Source organism: Drosophila pseudoobscura, chromosome 3 (assembly GCF_009870125.1).
Source record: "Drosophila pseudoobscura strain MV-25-SWS-2005 chromosome 3, UCI_Dpse_MV25, whole genome shotgun sequence".
In the NCBI taxonomy this organism is placed as follows: domain Eukaryota; kingdom Metazoa; phylum Arthropoda; class Insecta; order Diptera; family Drosophilidae; genus Drosophila; species Drosophila pseudoobscura.
The window spans coordinates 4,566,572-4,587,677 of NC_046680.1; the positions used below are offsets into that span (position 1 = coordinate 4,566,572).

The 21,106-nt window shown below is 45.1% G+C and overlaps 1 protein-coding gene across 2 annotated transcripts in view; it reads right to left on the minus strand.

Moving 5' to 3' along the window:
- Epac (Exchange protein directly activated by cAMP) overlaps positions 1-15,251 on the minus strand; it is a 35,609-nt gene extending 20,358 nt beyond the window's left edge. Inside the window, exons 1-4 of one of the 2 annotated variants that reach the window (XM_015183579.2) lie at positions 14,779-15,251; positions 12,979-13,395; positions 9,388-9,530; positions 9,202-9,296 (exon numbers count right to left, since the gene is read on the minus strand). In XM_015183579.2, coding sequence (XP_015039065.1) covers positions 9,202-9,296; positions 9,388-9,530; positions 12,979-13,013 — 273 coding nt within the window. In that variant the 5' untranslated portion in view covers positions 13,014-13,395; positions 14,779-15,251. Of the gene's footprint in view, positions 1-5,352; positions 5,972-9,201; positions 9,297-9,387; positions 9,531-12,978; positions 13,396-14,778 lie in introns of those variants that run through there. The other variant, XM_033377715.1, reaches the window with a different exon arrangement.
- Positions 15,252-21,106: the final 5,855 nt, after the last annotated feature.

Here is a 21,106-nt window from a genome sequence, read left to right on the forward strand (position 1 = left end):
AGACGAGGCGAAGCCTTCTTTGCATAATGAAGAGCCAAACAAAAAACACAGAAACAAAGGGGCCATTGAAGAACCGCAGTGGGAAGAAATGGAATGCCTGAGTCTCTGACTAAATAAAATGCAAATCTAAATGCGACTAAAGTGCAGCAGAAGAATCCCACACCAGACCAGACCAGACCAGACCAGACCAGAAGAAGCCACGAAGCACACACAAAGAACCCATCACGCTGGAGGCGCACACAATGCTGGTTCTTTAGGAAAGGTCTCGAGGGCTCTATAAGCCGACATCTGACTGCTGATGCTGATGCTGCTGCCACTGCCACTGGCCCTGCCCCCTGCCACTGCCACTGCGGATGGTACTGTTTTACTACTGTTTTTGTTGCTGTTGTTGTCGTCGTCAGGGGGGGACAGTCTAGCTAATTTGGGATGCTGGTCCAGCCTCTCGGAGACTTCATGTAAACAGCCAGCTAATTGTTTGGTCTGCAGAGGTGTTAACCCCAAAGACAGTTCTTTCAGATGCAAATACCGTCTAGGGAAGGGGTCGCGTCTCCCCTCCTTTCGAGGGGTGTGTGTTCGAGTGCGCTGTGCCCTGAATAAATTAGTCTTATGCGTGTCTGGGATGTCAGGCAATATAAACAAATCTCGTGGGGCAGAGGAGGCAAGTCGAGTTTGTGCATTTCCTGTAAAGCGACAAAATGATGTCGCCCGTACACGCATACATTATGTAAATCACAATAAGAAATCCTCTCCATCCACGAAGAAGCTGATTTTCCAAAAAAGAGCCCAAAGAAAACGTAGGGAAAGGACGGACAGGACAAATCTTTTACATCAATACTCATACAGGCCCACACACGCACCCTCACAGCCATAAAGAAGGGGAAATTCCTGCTTCCGCCACAGACGGAAGAAGCGGTCCTTCAGTTATCGCATCCCGCCGCAATCATCATCGTCATGTGGATGGTAAAATTATAATAGGCTTTAAGCTTCCCGAGTGCAGGGGCAGGGTTCGTCCTTAAAGAGATTTATTGCAATTACAGCCGCCTCAAAGGGCACAGACAATTAGCTGTCCGTATGCGTATTCCGTTCTGTCACTGTATGACAGCCGACAATCGACAATTCCGATTCCCTATGAGGGATTCTTCAACCTCAGCCGGCTGCCTGACAAGTTCATTGCAATCACAATCGAGCACAAGGCACAAGGAGCAGCAGGATGCTTCTTACGAATGCTGATTGAATTTCTCGTTTGACATATCTGCTGTTCTGATTGCGTGGCATGTGTGTGGTAGCTGGGAATGGGATGTCGGAGGAGCTATCGATTCGAGGCGGATTTTCTCAGCACCGGAATAAAATTCCATCTTCGGCCCAAAGCAGGGGCCATAAAGACTCTCTCGGCTGATTGCATCGACAAGTGCTGGGTCAATGTGTCAGTGTCAACCGGTGTCCAGTCCATCACACGGGGATGACACAAATTGTCAGGCCGTGCTGCCAACTGTGGATTTATGCTGTTGCAGCAACGGTGGAACGGAATGGAAGCCGAGCAGCAGCCTGAAAAGAGAGTTTTATTTTTACGAGAGGTGATAAAAAGCCCGCTCGAAAAAGTCGTGTATGTTTGCCGATGGCTCCACGTGGCGGATGCGTATTTTAAACCGAAATTGCCTTTTGTGCGCTGAATACAGAAGCCCACAAAGCGAACCGTCGTCTAACAAGCAACTCCGCAGGCCATCAAAGCTTCAGGCAAATAAATGACAAAGCCATTTGTAATAAAATATTAAAGCAACATTATCAAAATAAAGGCTAAGCAGAACAGAACCAGAAACGAGTGATAGAAAGAGTGGGAGTGGCGAAGAAGAGGAAGAGGTAAATGGGCCAGAAAAAATCAGCATAATAATATTCATTATGCTGGCACGGTCTAGGCACTCGCAGCCCCCAGCATTAACACAATTTTTATTGGACCCACAACCCATAAACACGATGCGGACCCTGCGGCATAAACAGCAGCGCAGCGCACATGCGGACACACATGGCCCGAGGCACGTGGCAGGAGGAAAATCGATATGCTTTGACTGTCCTCTGGCCACATCCGGCACAGCGGGAGCCAGGAGCCATCAGCCAGGAGCCAGGTCTGGGTTGCAGCTCTTCCCGACTGAAGCCAAAACCCGTAATGCTGCAGTTTTACGCCACTGATGGGCGAAAATATAAACGGATTAATACATAAATAAACAACAGCAATTATTCCAACGAATTTGAATTTGTGCCAAAACGGAGGGTATTGGGTGTCCATCAGTCTCATTGAGTGTGCTGGTCGGCGTTCCCTTTTTCGCCAAACTTGTTTCGGCCCACAGCCATAAGCAGAACTTTAACTAGATCCCAGAGTCGCAGATACGTACGCCCTTTATGGTCATGAGGCAACAAAGAGGGGAAATAACACAAAAAAAAACACTGACTTTATAAAAAAAAACAGCCTTTTGTAGTTGTCATTGCTGAAGTAGCTGCTGGTTTGGCTTATACTCCACTTGGCTTTTTTCCCCTTTTTGCTGCGCTCGGATCCGGCACGGCACGGCACTAACACAGCAGCCGACAAGCCACCGAAATGTAAATTTGGGCAAAACGCATGCCGAGCAAACTTTGTGGCCCTGGCCGACAACTGAGCACCAACAAAAAAGAAAGAGTCAAAAGAATATTGTTTAACTCAATTTCGCACGCGAAACTGAACTCAACTCGATTTTTTTTTTATGGAAAAGTTGAAAAAAGCAAATCAAGAACACCCCAAAACGGGAGGAAAAACACACGAACGTCAGAGAAATCTCCAACCATTCGCAATCAAATTGAAAAATTCTTCATTGTGCAAATATTGATTTTGTTCGCTGCATAAAGTTTTATGTGGCGAAAAAACAAGAGCCAGTGGCAGTGGCAGTGGCAGTGGCAGTAGCAGTGCCTTGGAAAGAGAAATTCGCTTTTCTAATTTCCACTGCGATAAGCTAAGCGGAAAAGGCGAGAAAGATTTCATCTTCATCCAGCACTGAACTTGGGGACTCTGCCACAAGTGTCTGGGGCAAGGTCGACTCTCGGGCTGTGTCTGTGTCTGTGCCGGTGTCTCGGCTGGCTAATTCAACGCCTTCTGTCTGTCGAGTCATGTGTTCCGAGTTTTTATCTCTTCCCCAACATATTATTTATGGTAATCGACATCAAATGCTGCCATTAAGCTTATTGCCATGGCAAGCGGGCAGCAACAGAACAACATTTCAAAACGCCCCTCGCTCTGGAGATGTTTCTGTTGCTGTTGCCTACAAATGGAGGCCGAGTCGAACGCTAAAAATATTCTCCATTTGCCAAAGGAGAATCAAAAAAGGTGGAGAGTCCGGTCGAAGCTGGAAACACTCTGTTCCACGCTCCCACAGATTCTATGGTACTTTGAGATGTACATATCTATTTATTTATTTACAATATATCCCATTTATCATATATGTATATATCACATTGCATTTGTTATATTTTATGTTATTATATATTTTTGAAAAATATATTTATTTGTATTGTGTCCTTAAAAGTAATTTCTGAAAATAAATATTTGAGACTAATAATTCTTCTTTAGGAACACATATATGTACATACATATATCATACTGAATCAAATGATGATTTTTACTTTAGACAATGTTCTGAAGAAAAGGAACTTTGTGTAAATCAATAGTTTATTCTATTTTTCCCATACCAAGTATAAGAGTGTGCATATATCCGCAAAAATTATCCAGTGTAGGTGATGTCTCATATTTGGCTCGTTTGGATTTTTTTAGCGTGAACGACTTTATGACAAGCACGTCGTACCATCTACCATCCCCCATCCTCTATCTCTAGCCCCTGCTTCTTTACTTTCCCCGTAATTTGTTTGCATTTGGGTTTGATTTTGTGTGTAAATGTGAGTGTGTATCTCTGTGTGCGCTGTTCTTTATCACATTATAAGCAGAAATATTTGCATAATTTGAGAATTTTGATGGAATTTCACGAATGCTTCCCACGAACTCCCTATTCAAGTGTATCTAATGAAGCAAATATACATAGATATTCCTTCATGCACCATTGGGGCATGATAGATGAGTAGGACTCAACTGTAGGTATGATAATTAAATTATCATTTCATTATCAAAGGGAAAACTCAATTTTCCAACTCAAGTGGAGCTTATACACGTTTTTATGGTACATTTACCATTTTGAACTTATTTAATTACAAACTTTTTCATGCTCATGTAAATTGCAGAAATGGTCTCAACTTTTTTTGTCAGCTGGAAAAACTTTCAAAATGCCAGAAAGAAGAGTGGGCGGGGGGACTCGCCCCAGAATGGCAGTGAATGGAAATGGATGCCGCAATCTCGTAAATAAATGAGATACACCTTTATGCTCATAGTGTGTGCATATCTGTTTATAGAGCCATCCTCCCACGCACACTCTACAGCTGTTAAAAATTATCAAAAGCGCCTTGATCTCTGGAGAAGGTGTTCGTTTCTCTGTTTCCCGTGGTGCCTGTGTGGCACGCACGCCGCCGAACTTATTGATCCATAAAAAGTATAAAAACATGAGCGTTATTAGCAATTGATGTGTGCCCCAGACGTGAGAGGGAGATTGTGCACAGTTGTGTGAATGTTGGGTGTGTTCCGTGCAGTCGAAGACTCTCTTTTGACCTTTGTCAAGGTTGTGGCACCTAACCCTATTCCCAGCGCAGACTGCAGCATGCCTCGAGGGCCTGTGGAGAGCCAATGAGATTACATCAAAGATTCCTTCTGGTTTGGAGTAATCAACCAACTCCAAAAGATACATTTGTGTTTGATTGTTGTGGGCAAATCTCTTCATCAGGGGCAGTATCAATATTTCATCTGCATTTGTTATAATGATGCCCCTGCTCTTCTGGTCTTCTGGTCTTCTGCTCTTTGGGTATTCATTTATGCACTTTATTGGCTCTTGGCTAACCTGTAGAGCACCCTCAATCATCAATCATCTCTCGATGGCAATTCAGTTCGCATCCACTCTGCCTTTTATTTTGTGGTTATATTTGTATTTATTTATTTTGGATCTAATCGATTGATTTGATGGCTCCATGGCTGTCGAAAGTGGTCCATCTGCTGTCTGCTGTCTGGTCCTGTTCAGCCGTTTGCAAATGTTTTAATCAATTATGCAAATCGTTTCCACTCAGCCATTATATTATTATTTATGCGATTTACCAAAGATTTCAAATGTATGCATATTGATGATGCGAGAAATGAGGCGTGATGGACTGGACTGGACAGATAAGAAGCCACACCGCAGATAAGAACCTAGAGCACTATATCTGCGTATGCGTATGGCAAAGCCAAATACTAACCAGAAATGTGTGTATCCGCACTTCCTTTCGGGTATCTCTGGTCGCACGATTTTAATGAATGGAATCACCTTTTGAATTACATCCATTGTTGGCATTACTCGTTTTATTCCTTTCCCCACAGCCTGTTTGGTTTGAACGCCTGGCAGCTGTTGAATGGAATTTCTTTCGGCTGCTTTTGTTTTGTTTTGTTTGGTTTCGCTCTGAAGGTAATCAATTTTTAACACAATTGCATTGCATAAACAATTGCAAAACTTGCACTCGGAACAGGCCGTTTTTCGCGCGCTAGCTGTTTACACTTTATTGTTGTATAGATATAGCCATTCCGTTCCATATAGCCATTCCGTTTATGGCCAGATACCCGTAATTTAACTGGTTTATTTTGATCTTCGGCGAACGCCCGCGCGCGTATCTTTTGGCGCTGCCCACGCAGCCATTTTCATTTGCTTTGCAAAAGGTAAACTCACAGAGACAGATTCAGATACAATATCGGTATCGGTTTAATCGCGGAACCATAAAGTACCCAACCGACGCAATGCGAACCTCTGGCAGTTGGAGCAACGATCGCGCTGGCGCTGTGTGCCGCTGAAGTGTTCAGCACGTATTAATTTCTGTGTATCCGAAAGATACTTTCCGTTTTGGTCGCGCACAAGCGCATATGTGGGCAACTTCGCTGCCAGCGTCGCTGCCCAGATTAGCAGCGGCCCAACTTGTTTGACAGAAAAACAAACAGAAACGAGAGCAGGGAGAGCAGAGCCCGGGGCTTCCCCTGCTTTTCCCCTTCTTGTTTCGGTTTAAATTTACATTTCTGTGAACCTGAGGAGGATGATGCTGATGATGATGATCGTTATGGGTCAACGTCATAGCGGGAGACGCATAGAAAGAGAGATGGAGACGGAGAGAACCAAATGAAAAGCGACAAATTGTTGTCAGCGCTGTCTCAAGTAGCGGCAGGCAGGTCTCGACTTGGCATCGTCGCTGCACTGGGCTGCTTCCCTCCCATCTGACGGCTCATTTCATCCGACTGACTTGGCTTTCCTGCAGATTTATTTGCCACATTAAATGCCAGTTGCCGGTGTGAATGTGTTTAATTGCCGCAATGATTAGACTCAACTTAGAGCAGAGGAAATGGCCAGACGACGTAGCTGTAAACGTTGTTTTGGCCAAGTTTCTCGACTGATTCCATCGTATGCAAATCATGCTCATCGAAACTGGGGGCAAAATTGGCTCCAAGTCTAGAAGACTCAAATCTGTTCTCTGGCAGCTAATTAAACGTTTTGTTTTGTGAACTGGGCCACAAGATTCTCTCGCATCTGTGGCATCTCGAATGAGGTCAGAGCACAATACTTATGTATCTTTGATTTGTGTTCGGTGATTATGGCAGGCGGCTCTTGACCAAAACTCGTATGCTTCCGGCTTCCAACTTCCTTGCCGGAAATTGCTCTAGCAAATCAAATGGATTCGGCTTGCGGCTTTGTGTGCGGCTTCTGCACTCCACTCCCATATCTGTGAGCGATGTCTGTTCTATATAGCCCCCGACAAATGTCTCTCAATTCGAACAATGGGAGCGACTTGGTTGAGGCTTTCTCCAAGCTGCGGAGCAAGAAATATTGGACTTCCAACACCTACGATTTTCCTTGAACTTCAAATGCTCGTCCCATTCGGGGCGCCCTGGGTGGCCGGCCCCGAAACTTGTGCGGAGGAAGCAGCTGCTCGCCTGCACCTGCACCTGCCCCTAATGATGGCTAATTATATGTGGGTTAAGTTTCAGTTTTCAAAGCATTTTCATTAGTTTGATGGCCAGTCCAGTCGGTGTCAGCGAAGGGGTGGGGCGGCGCTGGGCATTCCGGCCATAATTATATAATCATTTTAATTGGATCCGGCCATGTTTGTGGCTGCGGCACAGCAAAGATTAATTATGTAGTGGAAGTCGGCTAGAGCCAGACCAAAAACGCTGTAATTCTACGACGTACACACACGTATCTTGTAGATACGACCAAGATGAGCGGCTTGAGCACAGGGTCAAATGCAGTTTCCTTTGCAGAATCTTATTCAATTATGACGGCCATGTGGCACAGGTTGAAAGCTGCAAGTGCCACGCCCACGCTCGGTCTGCCTTTGACTTGGTCGTGGTCTTGGTCTTCGTCTTGAGCAGCTCTCGAGCTCAAAGTCTCCTCAGACATTTATAAATTGGTTGCAATTTGTAACTGCTGGTGATGCCGGTGCCGGTGCTCGTGCCGTTGCTTGTGCTGCTGCTTCTGCTGCTTCCACTGCCACTCAAGTAAGGCCTGCCCCTGCTCTTGTTTCATTAGATCGAAATTAGCCCCATCACGTGATCAGGGGAACCGAGACGGATCCCAGGCCAAAGGGGAAAATCCAAACAACTCAAAACTCAAAACGGAACTCGCACCAAATGGTGCTGCCTCTCGGTGTCGGTGTCGTTGTCGGGGTCTCACATAAATTTTGAAACGCTCCTATGTGTCTGCCCATCTGTATCTGTATCTGTACTTGTATATATCTGTATCTCTGTTCTACTCATACGATATTTTCTGATGAACACACTCTCGTCGCATCACTTTAAATTAATTGTGTGGCTATTGATAGGCTGCTTCTTTGTTTTTGAGGGATTGGGAGCCGCGCACTGGGACTGTGATTTTCCCTTCTGCATTTATATTTAGCCAGATCTGGAAAGTGGGCTTTGCGTGTCGCACGCCAACCTCCAACACGAAAAAAATTCATTAAACTCGTCTTCGCGGCGCAAAGTGTCAAAAACAACAGCAAACCTAAAAACAGTTCCATAGATCGGTCTTCTACATTGCGGCTGTGTTCGAATAATTGATTTATTATGCTATAATTGCCAGAGGCTTTGGCTACCCGCTGGCAAATCCACATCTTGTTTTCCCCAAAAGCAAATCAGTTGGACAAATTATGCAGAAACCAGATTTGTGGTTGAATATTAAACGAAATGAGAGGGAAATCGGGCTTTCCAAGTGGGCAGAGCAACAGGAAGCCATCGTGTTGGGGCAAGTGGGAAAGGGAAAAGAAAGCTAAGAATGTTCTTTTATTGGGAATAAGAATATATGCTTAGCCAATTCCATTTCAACTCAATTTAAGGATACCTTTATGGGCCATCCCTCGAATAAATTTCGTTGCATTTCCCCATTTCCCATTTCCATGGCCACAGACGGCCAGCACAGGCTAGCATGTTAGTAAGTTGAGGTCATTTTGCAGGCCATTCATGCCCCACTTAACCATAAATACTCGAATTTCCATTGCAGCCACTCGGCCAGAGCCTCAGACCCAATTCGAACCGTTTCAATTAGCAGACACCTCTCGGAACGAATCCGGGCAACGAGCACACAAGGAGTGGGCTGAAAAAAAAACTGCTGGCCAATATCCTGGCGGAAATTAATGCTGCTGTGGCAAGCACAATGGCCAGAAAGAAGGGAAGGGGGGAAAACCGAAGCGGAAAAAATTGAATGCCACAAACCAATACGATACGGGGCTGTGGGTCCGGAGGAGTGGCTGCAGATGGATGTCGGACTATTCGCCGTTGTCAGCAGTTTTTTCTTTACCGACTGTTCGCTTCGACGGATAAAGGACCCACAGCCAAAGCAGGCTTAGACCGTACTCGTACTAACCCCCGTACGACAGCCAGTCGACTCCAGCCATATTGAACATGCATACCACTACATCGGATATGCAACGTGTGCGGGGGAAGGGGAGGCCCTATAATCGCTATCAATTATATTGTTCGAGCTGTACATATTGTTTCCCACACAGCCCAGGCATTGCACGGAAGCCCTACGTTCAGAAACGAATCGGATAGTAACGGAAAGGAACGGAACTTACCTTGCCATCGGCATCGGCGTGTGCATGGTATCGAACTTCCAGTGAGCCGCCCAGGACCGCATACCAGAAGCGTCCCTGTTCGCCCGCGCGAAAAACTGAAAGGAAGATGGAGGAGATGGAGAAATGGTGGGAATTCATAAGCCTGCATATTTAATCCGAGCTGCCACTACTCGTACTGCCACTTACGTGTGACGCCCTTCTCCAGGTCCTCGTAGAACCCGCACATGGCCAACTGCTGGAGAGCCGAGCCGGGCAGGCGACACAGCGGTTCCACGCGACGCAGGCGGCACGAGATTAGCTCCACATCACGCAAGTTGCGATCGCAAGGACTGCAGAAATATTTCAAGTAAAAGTTAAGCAAGTTGAAGGTTAATATTTCTGTAAAATTACAAATAAACGAAAGCCCAAGAGACAGAGCCAAGTTGTTAAACACTTTCCAAGCTCTGCCTCAGCTCGCCCAAACAATGGACCCTAATCGACCAAAGGGTTACTCAAAGTAAAATCTAGTTGAGTATTTTCCATTTATAATTCCCTGGCTCTACGCGAAGTCCATCATAAAGAATATACACAAAAAGCCAGAGCAGTGGGGGGTAGGGACAGGGCAAGGGCCAAGGGAAGGGGCAGTTGTCCAACAATAAACTGAAATTAAAAATTCCAACGTCATTTGTGTATGGTTTGTGCTCGAATTAAATATGCAAATGCCACAGCTTCTCTTCCCCTCTTCCCTCTTCCCCTCTCCTTCTCTCTCTGCGTCTCTGTGTTTCTGTCAATTGAAAAATGCATAAATAAATATAAGAGTGTCCGTGTCCGAAGAAGAGTCTAGCCGGAAATGGAAGCCGGTCAAGGCACGCAAAAAATATAGAGAAAACAAGGGAAAGAGAAAAAGGGAAAAGAAAAGACCCAGCAGCGCCAAAATCTAATTGCCGGAGCGAGAACTTTTAGACAAGTTTCTTTTCAGGATACCCTAAGTGAAGGCAAACTAGAACTAATTATGGCAGATACATTCCAGATTTGGCAGTCAAGTGTTTATCTTACTCTAGAGGAAAAGAATCAATCTTAGATCTCTACTTCAGTCGATACAAGCTGTTTCAAAGCATTTTCATGGACGACTATCCAAAGATAATTGGATGACTTCTGAAAGGGTATTTCAATCTCCGGTTGACCTAAAATTTACGTTACTTCCTGTTTATTTTTACTAGTGGCTGTGCCTTCTTGCTCCATTCCTCCTTCCCTCCCGTGTACCTCTCGTTTCGTGGCCTTTGTGTTTGCTGTGGAGACTCTTCGGTTATAAGAAAACCCATTAGCCCTAAACTCTTCCTGCAATATCGAACTAAGATGGAGGACACTCAACAATGGAGGACTACACAAAAGCACCAAGGATTGCCCGGGTCCCTGCTGTCTTTCTGCTCAGCTGCAGTCTAATTAAAAATTCCATAAAACTGTGAGAGACGGGTGCTTCTCCTGCAAATCAAAAATAAAACATAAGTCGGCATTCGCTAGGGCATCATCTGCATTGAGGGGGCGGCTTCCATTTGGCCTGGGCTGCCTTTAGAGCAACTTTTCGCTGCCTGCAGCCTGCTGACTGGCTGTGGAAGGTAACCGAGCGCCTGTCTTGCCGGGCTCATACATAATTCATTCGCCAGTAGAATTAGAAGCGGCAATTCGGGCAGGGAAAGCCATGGGCAGGACAAGGACAAGGCGCCACGAGTGCCCCGTTCCTGGGGTTTGTCGTTAAGCAAACAGTCCCCGTCATGGCCTAAGTGCCCCAGGAAAACAGGAGGAGGAGGAGGAGGAGGAACCAGAACAGCAGAACCAGAACAAGAACCGTTTGCCGGAAGCGCGTTGGGGCGCAACATAGTCTGGCAGTCAGCCGCCGAGGACGCCCCGGTTGTTTATTATAATGGTCTTTGCGGTTTTTAGGCACACGCCCTAAAAGTTTAGTTTTTGGAAATTTGTAATTGCCGCAGCAGCAGCAGACACACTCAAAGAGAGATTTATCAGCCTTAAAGCCATCTACATATATACAAGCTCCGAGTCCTATTCATGTACTCCTATCAGTCGTGCCTGGCGGCGGCCACACGTTGCGTATGATAAATGTGGGGGCTGTGGGTTCGACTTGTGAGTAAGACGACTTCTCGCCGGCATCCCCCATCAATATCAATTGCCGTCTGGCAGTGCCACTTAACTCTGCCTCTGGCTTGGAATTCTCTGTGAGCTAGGGGCTGCGTCCGTCTCCGCCTCTGTCTCTGTCTCTGTCCTTGTACCTGTCGCCGTCCTGCAGGTGTGCTTAAGCCCAGATCGCTCTTGATAATACGAATTACCAGCCAAAAGAAATAAAGATTCTCGCTGCGTGACTTTCCCTTCTTTGCAGTTTCTGTGGCACCCATTAATTTTATCTAAATTAAATCATTTATAACTCGCGTGTTAAGGCACGTCCTTAAAGTGCGAAAGCAATCTGAGTTAGTAGCCTGATTATAAATTCAGGTTCCAATGCAGTCTGCAATCCCTGTTTGGGCGGGACAAACAGGAGGGAGGGGAGTGAACTGCAAATATTTGCCCCAGGCACAGGGCAAACAATCCGCTCAAAGCCTTTGCCACTTGACCTTCTCCCCTTTTTTCCTACTCCCCAGAATGGGTGCTGTGGCGCAGTCATATGAGTGGATACCGATCCCCGGACGACACCGAACGTGGGCGAAACGTTTAGGCGTTGACAGAGCATGAAATTCATAGAGATTGCCCCTTTGCCGTGATTGATGGTGTGGGCGGCCGGGGACACGCCCCGCTTGGACATGAGCAATGTAATATAATGCTCGACCAGGGGACGAGCAGTCGGTGGCAGGAGGCTAACAATGACACTCGACCAAGTGATTCTCGAATTGAAACTCGAATTGAAAATTGCATCATCAAGTGGAGGACCTTTAATTGAGGACCATTTACATTTACGCTTGAAAAAATACCCATATACTCGTCCCATACGATGGACGGTTCCTGCTTAGCTTCAATTCGATTGCTATTTGGGCACAAAATTAATTGATGATAATTGCATTGGATGTGACATCTCAACGACTCGAAAGGGAATTGGAATGGTGATTTAATAAAGCGAATAATTCATGGCACGCTGTGTCCAGCATTTGATAGTTGGAAGGGGGCGGTGGGGGATTGCCGTTTGTCAGGCTGCCTCAATGGGGCAGCTGCTGCCTCTTGACAAATGAATGTCGGGAGCATGACGTGAGCATTTAAAAATGTTTCATTTTGGATTTCCTCCCATTTCGTTTTCTTCCTGTTTTCCCTCTGTTTGTATTTCTTGTCGAGCTTTTCATTGCACGTAGTAAACGTACATGTATCCCTCCGTATTTGTGTGTCCTTCTTGAGCAAACAAGGAGCGAGCGCCAGAAGCCAGAGGGAAAACTCGTGCACTCGAGCGGAAAATCTGTTGGAAAATTTAAGAAATTGTGCATTTTAAAGGCATCTCCAATTGGACTGAGAAAAAGTTTCTGTTTAAGTTTGAAAATTTGTAATTTCCATTAAACAAAAGTTTATAATTGCAATGGGAGTTTTTCCAACTGGATGTTTTAATTATGCCACGGGGGACTAGAGCAGAGTATTCCGCAAAAATAAACAGAGAAAAAATAATCCACTAATGTGTCGGCGGAAAGGCATTTCAAAGGTAGATAAAGTTCTCGGATTAGTTTATTGCACCGTTTCCAAATTATTTTGAAATCATCCTCATATATACAATATTCATGATTCAAAGCTGCTTTTCCACATTTTACTCACCGTTTGTCCATCGCAGTAATCCATTCCATTGCCATTTTGAATGACTTTAATTACGTTCCGGTCGCACTTTTAATTTAATTCGAAGCAAATTCCTCGTATTGAACTTTCGAGTGTTTTATTCGGGCATTCCATAAATGGCGAACCGAAATGTTTCCGCAGATGAACACAAATCGAAGGGGAAATTAACGCGAATCGAAATCAAAATACCGGAAAATGGTGGCGTGGCCGTGGCCCCCTCCTCCACGCAGTCGCTTCGGTTCGCGCTGCTGCCTTCAATTTGCGATTCCCTTTGAAAGCTGCATGCCACGGATCTTCTCAGACTGTGAGAGTGCGGCTTCCAATCCGCAGCACAGACAGGACAGGATGAAGGAAAGCTCTAGCTTCGGTGTACACGAAGTTTTCAAATAGATTTTAGTTCTGCAAAAGTTAAATACGAGAAAATTTGAGTTATATTTCACTTAGTGTTAGCCCAAAAATTAGTCTAAATGGCTACTTTAAAGTCAGATATATGGTATGTGTATGTGTATAGCAAATGCCACAAACAGATGTAAAAGCTGGTTTTTGTTGGCACTAATGTCAGTTCTTATTGTTGCTTTTACATTTTCCAAAAAAAAAAGGTTTTATCCCGTCGCTTCTTGGCTCTCGCCTTCGCTTTGCCCGTACTAATGTGTTGCCAACTGCTGACAGCTGGCCTCAAGGCCCTAATGCTTGCTTCTGTGTGTTTTTTTCTTAACAAAAGCAGGATCTGTAAAAAAAGCTTTGAAGCAATGAGAGCTAGGGACTGATGCAAGAGAGAGACAGAGTTGTTAAACTGTCGGGGGAACTAATACAACAATAGTTTTTTCTAGATAACAATAGATTACCCGTTCCTCCTCCTGCTCCTCCTGTTCCTCCTGTTCCTGCTGCTCTTCCTGCTCCACTAACAGAAACAAACAAATAAACACACACACACTGCGTATACTTAATGTGCTGTCAATAGGCAATCTGATTTCCCTTCTCAATCTGTTCTTATCTGAGCGACCATTGGACAAAAATACTGGATAATGTAAGCAGAAAATACGTGATTCCAGATCATACGGGCTGCCTGAGTCACCCTAATGCACAAGCCACTATCAAACGTTGTGTTTACCCATTCGATCCATTATCTGCGAGTATATCTATATGGCGGCCGTACTTTCTAGATGGCTCTGCGTCAATGGATAAAAAAACATTATTTATAAAGGCACGGGGAGCGGGGATGCGGCGACACACTTACTCATGGCAGGGGAAATGCAGTGAAAGGAAAAATGCAAATGCAGAAGGAATAATTACTGTCAGTCTCTGGTGAAGCGGCTCTTATGAATAATTAAGCTGGCCATCAAGTATACGTCACCGTGGGCGGCGGAAGGTGCCCCAGCTTATGCTACATTCTGTATCGTATCTCTTTATATCTGAAGAACACCCTGATAATTACGCCGTTGATGATGATGTCGCTCTTTTCCGTGGGCCTTAGCGATAAGTGCTCACTATAGCACACGTCCCAAAAAATGGTGGCTATTCTGGTCCTGTCAGCCGAGTGGCGGCGGGAAATTTGAATGCAATTAATGTCGGGAATTGCAAATCGGGAATCGGGCATCCGGATGCTGGCAGTTGGGAAACAGATGTTTCGAGTAATTTCCACTTTAGGGTTTTCCAACTTAGTTTCTAATTAAACAAACGGCAGTAGGGAAAACTTTTGAGCTAACATAAATGTGTTTCAACTTTCGACTACTGCCGTTACAGCTGACAAAATAAAAAGTTGGGCAATGAATCAGAACTTACGTTTCAACAGCGCGATCCTTCCGAGTGATCAACAAGGCGGAAAACTCAATAAAATTATCAGAAGAAGCGGAAACCGAAGACTAAAAGGACCCAAACGGCACTTCTCCGTATACCGCACACCGTTCTCCTTTCAGTTTTCAGTTTTCAATTTTAATCTTTTCACTCCTCCGACACAACCGAGCGGAACTGAACCGAACTGAACGTTTTTCCAGGTCCAAACATTTAGCCCACACTCCGTGGCAGCCAAAAACCGACAACGCAAGGCGAAATGCGATGGGTAATTAATTTACAAATTCTTTTGACACTGTATTTACAATAACTTTTGTTTTAATTTATGTTTGAAATTTCCCAGTTGTTTTTCAAAGAGTTGTGTTGTATATACAAATAGTTTTTGAGTTAACTTGGGGATTTTGAAACTTTTTGGGGAGCCGCTCGCACATCCGTTACATTTCGTAGTCGCGTCGCAACTGTTTCGCCGAGCACCGAGTGCCCGAGCAAGTGTTCTCTTCACCACACTGCTGTCCTGCGCCTAACAGGTGAGTTTTTCCTCCGCACTCTGTGGAGGTGGGTTGTGGCTGCGTCCCCGAAAATCGCTGGAAGTCTCCCACTGGCGCTGACTGCAGTGCTGGTGGCTGTGTGCGGAATTTGCGTCTCTCTTTGTTTTTACCTGTCCCTTTTCCTTCCGTCTCTTTTTTTTCGACACTTCAATTCGAACATTTTGGCGCGTTTTTCGTTTAGCAACAAGTTTTGAATAGCAGACACAGTTGGCAAAAACCTGCATTTCTTTTGTCAAAATGTCTCGAGTAGTACTCGACCACATAGTATATTACCCAGATTTGTATTGTAATAATTGATATAGGAATTATACAAAGAAAAAATGTTTTAATTTGTCTTTTTAAAATTAAGATTTAAAAAAAGGAGCTATTTCTGATTTCAATAACAAATATCTGAAATTAATTGTAATTTCATCATTTGTATTATAACCAATTCAGAAAGTGATTAATCGATTGTGCGGGTGGAATCTTTTCTCAATATTTCCACTTCATTTTAACATATTTTAAAAAGATGTCTATCGATTGTGATTTGTTGTTGTTTATTCGTGCATCGTTTCTTGACCAAATGCCGTTTTTTTTCCAAAAGAGCCTCAAAAGTAAAAAGTGAAAAAAGGAAAAAAATAATGAGACAGGCTCATTTTAACTGAATAAAAAAAATTAAAATTTTTCAACCATTGTGGCAAACAGAATACTGTTCAGCTCAAGTTTTACACCGATAAGCATCCTTGAAGAAATCTATAAATTGGGAAATTTTTTTTTTAATCATTCAAAATATCGTAGACAAAGTTTCGGGTGTTGACCGTTAGGTCTGACTAGGATATAAATTTGAGTCCTTACGATCCCCCTTGGAAATATTCATTTGTATTCATCTAAAAACCTTAGACTAATTGGGGTTATGTTGTCCTATATGTACATATGTATATGTACACATACCTGCCAGATCGGATATAATTGATCTAGCGGTAATCTTGTAAGATGTATTTTATTTATTTTATAAATTTATCTGCAGAGTGTGTCAAGTTGTATCAGAGCTATCAGTTCTGTAATGTGTTTTTGCTAAACCCCCGTTAGAATTTCGAAGCCATCATTCATTCATTTCCTCCCAGCAACATGCTGCTGCCACATGTCTCCTCTCTTCGTTGCTGCTTCTTGGCAACAAACTGTTGAGCGTTTATTTGGTGAGTCGTCGCATTCGAGCAGCTCTTCAACAGGCAAATTGTCTGGCCGACTGACTGACAACCATCCTCCGCTCGCGCTCCCGCTCCCGCTCCCAATCTGCCCCCTGCCCAGTGCTCCATCATACATACAGATGTGTGAGCGTGAGCACACTTGGCTGGAATTGCACATTAAATGGAATTGCAATACAAAACAATCAACGTGTCAATTAAATAATGCAGAACAGCGGCAGATAGCGGCCTGCCTGTCCAATGTGTCCTGGCGTGGATGTGTCACTGGCAGGCGGGGAAATCCTCTGATGCCCATTCAATCCCAGTCGGTCGACTGAGCCAATGCCTATGAAAAGGTGTGAAAATGCAAAGATTTTCTTTTGTTTTTGCTACCTTTTGGGGTATCTGCTTGATATTGTTGCTGTGGTCGCCAGTCGCAATATTTACGGCACTCTCGAGTGCCTTTATTTCCGCATGAATCATTCCCCCCGCCAGTTCTAGACCAGGCCCCACAGTACAGCCCCCTCAACGAGTATAAATTCTTTTCTCCTACTTCTTCTGGCTCTCTACGTCCACGTCCCACCGCTTTGGGTGTGTGGTGTGCCTGTCTGTAGCACTTTTTATGTGCTGCCCATCGTAGATATTTTTTCGGTTCGCTTCGGTTCTGCTCGGTCATTCTGCAAGGAAATTCCAGGAATTTTTACGGTCGCTTTGCCTGTTGAATTTGTCATCACATGCTGATGGGCTACGTTGCCTTCTCTGTCAAGCCGTAGACGAGTGCGAGTATGTATGTTCGCTGGGCAGGCGTGACAAGAGACGAGGGACGAGGGACGCGAGCCGCGGCACGACGACAGCCCTGTCGGTAATTATGATAAATGTGTTCTTAATAAACTCAGCTGGTACGAGTATCCTGTTGTCGCCTGGCCCCGGCCTGGCTGTCATAAGAGAGGCTACAATGTCTGGTTTCTGCGGCAGCTTTAATGCATTTTTCTTTTTTTCTGCCCATTATCGGCGCTTCTTGCCACCTGTACTAATGGCATTTCCTGTCCCAGTCCACCGTGTGCTGGCCATTAGCAGGAAAATCCTGTTGCACATTGATCGACAACACAGTGTTGTCCTTGTCCTGGGCGTGGGCTTAACTTGCTCCACATGACATGACAGGGAGTGAGTCAGTCTGTCCACCTGTCAGGGTGTGTGCGTGATAGCTGTTAGAATGTGTTTATGGTGCTGGATTGGTAGAGTGTCTTCGTATGTGTCTGTGTTTGTTAGTCATTACACTTTACTCTTTAGTTGCATTAACGCTTATTCAATCAACGTTCAGCGTTCAAATTGCCTGTTAAGGTGGCCCACACCGTCATCCTGCCGCCTGTCCCTACCTGTTATCCCCATGCAAATTTGTATGTGAATTATGGCCGCGTAATTTGATTAGCCGATATATGAGGTCCCGCGCGGAAACACACAAGCTAAAATGTAAACTGAGTTTATGACTTGCTTGGAGCCTTCTCATGACAAGGTAATGAACACACACACACACATTCTACCTCCAGCCAGGCTTCATGATGCCTGAAAATAGTTCCACCAACTTAAACATAGCCTACTTTTGCGGGCTGCCTGGACTTTATCCGATGTGACATAAATGTTTACAAGCAGCTGGACAAGCAATTTAATTTAACTTTTCTTGAATGAATCCCATCTAACATGTGACACATTTTAAATGAGTGCTTAAACGCTTAATGGAATTGGAAATAGCCTGTTTATTTCTCATTTGTCTAGTCAGAAGCCATTCGCATTCGGCAACTGAGCCGTATTTGATGTAGTACATTGTAAATTCCCACAATATTTAGATTGCACCCAATCGAATCTGTTCTAAATGCTGCCAAAATCCATTGAAAATCCTGGTAAATCAAAAGTTAATAAACGCAATGGACTCCCCCTTCATTTGCATTCAACCAAAAACTTGATTATTCACGCGATTCAGAGCGGAGCAGAGGAAGAGCAAACTGTGTGCTTAATGAGCTCGGTGAAATGTGTGCTTAAAATTAACTTTTAGCTAGCAGCACAAACTGATGACAGAGACTGTGTTTGCTGCTGTCCCCTGGGTTGTCCTGGCTGTCCTCATTCTGCAGCTGTTGCTCCGCCAGACGGGACGCTCATAATTACGCATACAATTTGGAAGGCGGCTCCTTTAGCTCAGTTAAATGGCAGAAGGGTTTCTCCAGTGGCCCAGACTTGCTTTAATAATTAAGACTCGGCAAATCAAGACATCCTTGAAAGCAACAAAACTCCCAACATAAACACCCAGAGAAAGGATGAAGGGATGGAGGACAGGCCATGAGATTTTGTGAGGACATCGCTGGGATGGTCGAGAATAAATGGCAAACGCTGTCATCTGCAAGCCAACTACCAGCATGTGCAGCCAGAGTAGGGAATGTCATGGCTAGGAGGAAACAGAAACACCCCTACTAAAAAACTAATTTCTCGCTTTGTTGAGCATAATTTTATGCAATTGTTTTTAGATTTAATTATAGAGTGCGTGGTAGGGAAGCCCACCCGCACATTGGGCTGAGAGAACTCGTATATTCATTCTTTTTCTCTTTGAGTGTGCTCGCTGCATTGTTTTCCTCATTATTTGCAGTTCTCGGAATGCTCCTTCTGAGAGAATGAGCATATTGATGCAATTAAAATGCTGCTGACGGCACCACGTGGCGAATGGCGTAGGGTGCGATTCGGGCCTTAATCGCTCTATAATTGGATTAATTAATGGATGCCGGCGAGCCGATGCCGATGAATGAAAACTTTCCCCCGCCCAGAAACTGTTGGCACCTTGAGGAAAGTTCAATGGCGTTCAGCAGCTGCTCTAATGGGTTCTTTGACTAGGGTGCGAGCAGGGAACCGAACCCATTCATACTCGCGAGGGGTTTGGTATTGGGTGCTCAGAACGGCGGCACCACCTGTGCTTCATCGGCTAGAAAAACCGAGCAGCGATATCGCAAGCAATTTACATGTTGTTCTACCTTTCTTTTTGTCTATATCTCTATAGCCAGTCAGTGCTTTCGGCCACTCTATTCTGCCTTTGACTCGTTCGAAATTTATTGCTTAACTCCACAGAGCAGAGGCGGCAGGAGGGTTCCGGTTAGAGCTGGGTATAGGAAACACGGTTCAAACTTGGGGACTGGGTATAGCAAAAGCCTGCTCAAACTGAGTGTGTAAGTTTTAATTTTATTTTCTCACTTCATTTTGAGGGTTTACTCTCTCCGTGCTTGGCCGTGGCGCGTACAACACTTTACATACATTTGCATAAGCGGCCGAGCAGTTTAAGCAACCTGTCCGGGCAGGTTAATAAACGGGCTTCACGCTCCTTGCTTAGCACGGGCCGGGGCCATGGTCGGGGTCGGGGTCGGGGTCGGTGTCGGGGTAGCCGTTAAAGCCTTCTCGTAGCGACTTTTATGGCTCCTGAATCGCACTGCGGATTACAGATTGCGGAATGCGGATGGCTCATGGCGGATGGCCGATGGCGTATGGCGCTCAGGTGTGACGAGGATTCTTGTCTGGTTGCTGATTACTTGTGGCTTACTGCGTTAATGCGACGCTTATCGCATGGGAATCGCATTAACAGCGTTTAAAGACAGGCCCGAAACGACCTTGAAAGGACTCCCCACTCTTCACCCAGCAGACTGTTTGATTAGCCCAGACCCTTGCGCGGCAAGCAAATACTTATTGTACAAATATCGCATTTGGCTAGAGTCTTGTTGTGCAGTTTGTGTGTTATTGACTGTGTTTGCGTATTTAATGAAGGCAGCCCAGCGGCTATTAAATGTGCAAACATTAGCCAGAACTAGGAGCAGAGTCCGGGACCAGAATCAGGGACTCTGTTGTCCTTGCTTCTCCTAGTCAAATACGGTACTGTCTTTGAGGGATGTGAGCACTTATCTGTGACCCACATGTAGCCTTACTTATTTATAAGTATTTCTTTGGTTGGAGTCATGCAAATTTGGGGGAATTAGTCATGATACACCAAGGACAAAAGCCATGATTAAGTAGTTATTCGCTGGAACCTATTAACCTTCAAGCTCTCTCCTAATATATTCTCACACATCTCTCGGCGTAGAAACTTTTCCTATAGATTGCTCTCCGTGTTTTGTATTCCAGTTTTGGCCCCCATTTGCTGTTGTGGACTGTCAACGTGGCAAACAACGCCCTCGCCTTCATTTATGCCGTACTCGTGCCCGGCCTGCGCTACCAGCAGCAACAACAATAGTAATAATAATGGGCCCTCTGCTACGTGCCACTATCCGAAGCAGCCATCGTTCCGTGCGTGCCTTAAGCGTCCATCCAGCATGAGGGCCAACAGCAGATCCAGCTCCAGCTCCAGCTCCAGTTACAGTGACGACAATGGGAGGGAAGGAGGGGACTCTCTCGAACTGTCGCGCTTGATGCGCTTTTGATAACTTGTTTGAGTTTTGTTTGAGCCTTCTGTCTCGGCCCGACATCTTTGTTGCCTGTTGCCTGCTGCCTGCTGCCTGTTGGCTGTTGGCTGTCGTCACTGTCAACAGGCAGGTCCCGCGTGACTTGGCGACCAGTTCGTTCGCTATCAGGTTGATAAATAGT